Source organism: Diaporthe citri, assembly GCF_014595645.1.
Source record: "Diaporthe citri strain NFHF-8-4 chromosome Unknown scaffold_3, whole genome shotgun sequence".
Lineage (NCBI taxonomy): Eukaryota > Fungi > Ascomycota > Sordariomycetes > Diaporthales > Diaporthaceae > Diaporthe > Diaporthe citri.
The window spans coordinates 3,523,009-3,527,125 of record NW_025064848.1 but is presented as its reverse complement, the minus strand read 5'-3'; the positions used below and the strand labels follow the sequence as shown (position 1 = coordinate 3,527,125).

The following is a 4,117-nucleotide window of genomic DNA, read 5'->3' as shown; positions in this document are numbered from 1 at the left end:
TCGAGCTTTGCGATACCACCCCACCAGTCCTTTCCCAGATTCGGTCATTTCCTCCAACTTCCCTTCGAACCAGACAGGATTGTTGTGTGGATCTTACATTATAATTGCACTGTGTCGCCATCACGACATCTATTACCTTCTGGCAGTACATCAGTGTCTCTGTTACTTGGTAGACTTGCTCGCAGTTGTGACTTCCTCCGCCATCGTCAGAGGCAGAGAGCAAAGTGTCTGGGAACGGACCGACCGCGTCGCGATCAGGACCAGATATTCGCCGCAAAGAGGGGTACTTTTCCTTCCCGTTTCGCAACCAGGCTTTTTCTCGCCTCAACACCCTGTTCCTCCTGGGAAGAGACATTCGCATCTTGCGCATCAACTTCCATCTGCCCCGAAGACTACCGCCTTGGTTTCGTGGTCTCTAGAATTTTCAACATTCATCAGACCCAGACGAAGCTATCGAAATCAGGACAAGGCGATCAAGATGACCTCGACAACGAAGCTTTTTATCGGGTATGCTCCGCCAGCATCCCCGATATTGGCCATGATTTCCCTGCTGACAGGCAACAGCGGCCTCGCTTGGCACACCGAGGAGGCTACTCTGCGCCAGAAGTTCGAGGAGTTCGGACTCGTGGACGAGGCTGTATGTTGTGCTCCTGACAACACGTCGCAAGCTCGGCCAGAATCTTCCAGTGCCTGCTTCGCCCGTCGCACAAACCTTCTTCTTTACTGACGTGAAGCCTCCCCGTCTCTTAGGTCGTGGTCAAGGATCGTGACACCGGCCGCAGCCGTGGCTTCGGATTCGTTCGATACACGAACGAGGACGACGCGCAGCGAGCCATCGCCGCGATGAACAACATCGAGTAAGACCCACCACAGCAGACTCTGACCGCGACGTAGGACTCGCAGCTTGTTCTGGACCGATGCTAAAGCTCTGCATTCAGATTTGACGGTCGCACCATTCGCGTCGACAAGGCCTCTGACAACGGTCCTCGAGGCGGCTACCCTCCCCGAGGCGGCGGAGTGGTCGGCGGTTTTGGGATGCGCGGCGGCTACGGTGGCATGCAGAACCCAGGCATGCCTCAGATGGCCTACGGACATCCTCAACAGGGATACCCGATGGCTGCTCACCCGCAAATGTACGCTGCTCAACAGCAGCAGTACGGCCGTGGCGGATACCCACCCCAGGCAGCTGCGATGAACTACGGTGCCATCCCGCAGCAGGGTAAGTCGGCCTCTCGCAGCGTATTGGTCTGACTTCTCGCGGACGATCTTCGTCGCGAAAATCAGTTGTTGAATAGACTTGCTGACAACATGGCGGTTGGTACAGCTTGGCCCCAGGGTGGCTACGTCTACGGACAGGACCAGCAGCAACAGGGACAGCAGCAGCTTCCACAGGGACAGATCCCCCAGCAGCAGATGCCAGGGCAGCAGCAAGCTCCTCCCGGTGGTCCGCCTGGGTACTAGATGTTTCAGGGTCGCCCCAGCGCTCAGTGGCTGGGCGTGCTCTTGGATCTGCCGGAGTTGAGGCGTTGAAGGGGAGGAGGTGCGCCCGCGGGACCTCCTTCAAGTACGACACGAACCGTGCGGACCGCTCTTTGATACCTCTATCCGACTGGAGCAACTAGCTGTTGATGTCGAGTCCACACACGATTTCAAAAGAATCGACCACGGCCGAAATTGCGAGACATGGTACGAAACGTCCGGACGGAAAAAAGGAAACGAACTCCAAGCATGTGCGAATGTCAAGAAAAGTTGCCATCGTTCTTGTTCACGACAAACATTATACCCCCTGACCGAGTTCAGATCTTCGATACCTTTTTGTTTTCGGGTGGCGCTTTTCGTTCTTCGGCTGGCTGTCTTCGTCCTAACATTTCTCTTCTTTTTATGCCTCCTTTTTTTCCTTCCTTCCTTCTTTACAACTTCTATGATGACCTTCGGGTTTGAGGGCAGGGAGAGGCCCCCTTTCCTGTTGTCGTCCAACACGTTCTTTGTACAAAATTACAGTCAGCAGGCTCACGCGTCGTGTCTTAAAGGTATCCCGACGCGTTGAAGCGAGGCAAAGAACGAGCTCCCAAGCTCGGCGCGCGGGACTCTTGCTCCAGAGCAGAAAAAAGAGCAGGGCGTCTAAGGAGGAAATCAAAATCCGGTGTTGACTGATCCTGTGGAATGCTTCTATTGTGTGTGCGTGTGTGTATCTCCGTGTGTGTGTGTGTCTCAACCGACTTTTTCGGTCTCCTCGTTCTGGTCTACGCTGCCGACTTCCTTGGGATCGTGAAGAGCGTCCGCAGCCGCGTCACTCCCCTGGCTAACCACGTTCTTAGTAGCCGGCGCCCCCACGCCTCCCTTGCCTCCTCTACCGCGCTCCTCCTCGCGAGATATTATCGCCCTGACACGCTCCGACAAGTCTGTGACGTGCTCGTCACCGCTCTCGGGGCTCAGCTCCTGCAGCGCCTTGTCCAGGCCCAGCAGGTAGTCCCGGTTCAGCCCGCTCGGCCCCTCTGAGCGGTAGATGTGCTCGGCCAGGGCCTGGATGTCTTGGGGGCCGACGAACTGGTCGTTGTCTGGGGTCCCAATGTCTGTGATGTGTCAACAGTCCGCCGCCGAGCCCGCGGTGATAAACCTTGGAAGATCATTCACGGAAAGTGGTGGAGACCCAGAGCAGGAGGAGGACTATACGTACAAACAAGAGTCCTGATGGGCTTTCCTGGATTCGAGGCCGGGGAGAAGGGTGTATAGTGCTATATCCAGAAAGAGTCAGTGGTCCCCGAACAAGCAGAGTCGTAAATATGCGGCGGCAAGCAAGCAAGCGAAAGGAACATGACCAGGCGCGGAAAAGAAAGGGTGGTCGCTGAGCAAGGCGACCAGGATTAATCCACTCAGAGAGGAAGGGACGTTACCCGAGACATGTCCTGAGAGCTCTCAGCGGAATCCTGCTTTTGGCAAAGAACAGGTTCTCTTCTCCCGCCAAACAGGCGGGGGTGGACACGGATATGCGAGCAGACTCCAGAGCTTGACTTACGATGGTGTAGCCGTTGATCTCCCGGATGTCCAGATACTCCTTGACCTCCTCCACATGTTCCGCCTCGATCCTGTAGGCGACGCCCCAGACCTTGTCTGCGGACGAGTGTGGATCCGGCAGTGTTTCCCAAAAGGACCGCTCGATCAGGGTCACGACACGGCCTGGTGCCTCGGGAGTGCCGCGGTGGTCCTGGCTGTTAACTGCATCAGCTGGCATTGCCGAATGGCTGTTGGGATACGGATATCAAGTCCGTTGATCCCTTCCTTTGGCGCATGCGTTGGCGCGTCGCACATTTCCCCAGCAAGGCTCGAGGGTGAATTATCCTCGAGGTACTGGGACCAAAGATGTACAAGGAATGTTGACCGTACCTTGCCTGTTCGTAACCCGTCAGTAAGTGTGCCTTTGACGAAGTCCTCAGGGGGGAGAAGATGAGAGGTATGTTAAGGTTCGTTGGACGAGAAGCCATCAGTGTGCGTGCACACGATGATGGCATGTCCCTGGGAAACAGAAAGCGCCAACTCACTTGCCAAAATCTACGAACGTAGCCTGTGACCCAGCCCGGAATCCTGCGATCTGTTGACAATAACATCGTCTCAGTCCATGTACAAACGTAGAGACGGAAGCGATCGCTGTCCTGATCGCCCCAACTCCGGGCCAGATTCGCACAGAGACGAGCACCTACCAAAATGCGGCGGTGGTTTCCATATCAGGCTCCTGTAGGAATACTTTGTTAGAGACACGCCTGAATGCGCCCCGGTGTGGGGATTATGATAAACAGCCAGAGAGGAGGAGCACACCCGTATCCAAAGAGCCAGAACTCGCCGTTGGCAGCAGCGGGAGCGCCAGGGTCTTCTACAGTCATATTCACGCAGCCAATTCCAGTCTAAAGTCTAAGACACCTATGCGTGTGATTCGGATACAGTAACAAGTGAGCGGAGGCCAGCAGCGACAATGAGAAGGTGTCAACTGTGTTTGTAATACTCGTGATCCGGACCGCACCGCCGGTACCTTTCCGACCCGGTGCCGAATGCACGGACCAGCTCACGGGAGGCTCCATGACTCTGTTTAGCAGAGTATGGCGTCAGCCCGTATACCGGTACG

The 4,117-nt window shown here is 55.8% G+C and overlaps 2 protein-coding genes across 2 annotated transcripts; one reads left to right on the top strand and one right to left on the bottom strand.

Moving 5' to 3' along the window:
• Positions 1–478: 478 nt before the first annotated feature.
• On the top strand, positions 479–1,461 carry INS49_008540 (uncharacterized protein; the record flags this gene model as incomplete). Its single annotated transcript, XM_043169280.1, has 4 exons — positions 479–637; positions 751–857; positions 939–1,219; positions 1,325–1,461. 4 exons carry the CDS (start codon positions 479–481, stop codon positions 1,459–1,461), a joined length of 684 nt encoding a protein of 227 aa, XP_043026960.1.
• Positions 1,462–2,211: 750 nt separating this feature from the next.
• Positions 2,212–3,878, bottom strand: INS49_008539 (uncharacterized protein; the record flags this gene model as incomplete). Its single annotated transcript, XM_043169279.1, has 5 exons — positions 2,212–2,547; positions 3,017–3,209; positions 3,308–3,389; positions 3,699–3,730; positions 3,814–3,878. 5 exons carry the CDS (start codon positions 3,876–3,878, stop codon positions 2,212–2,214), a joined length of 708 nt encoding a protein of 235 aa, XP_043026959.1.
• Positions 3,879–4,117: the final 239 nt, after the last annotated feature.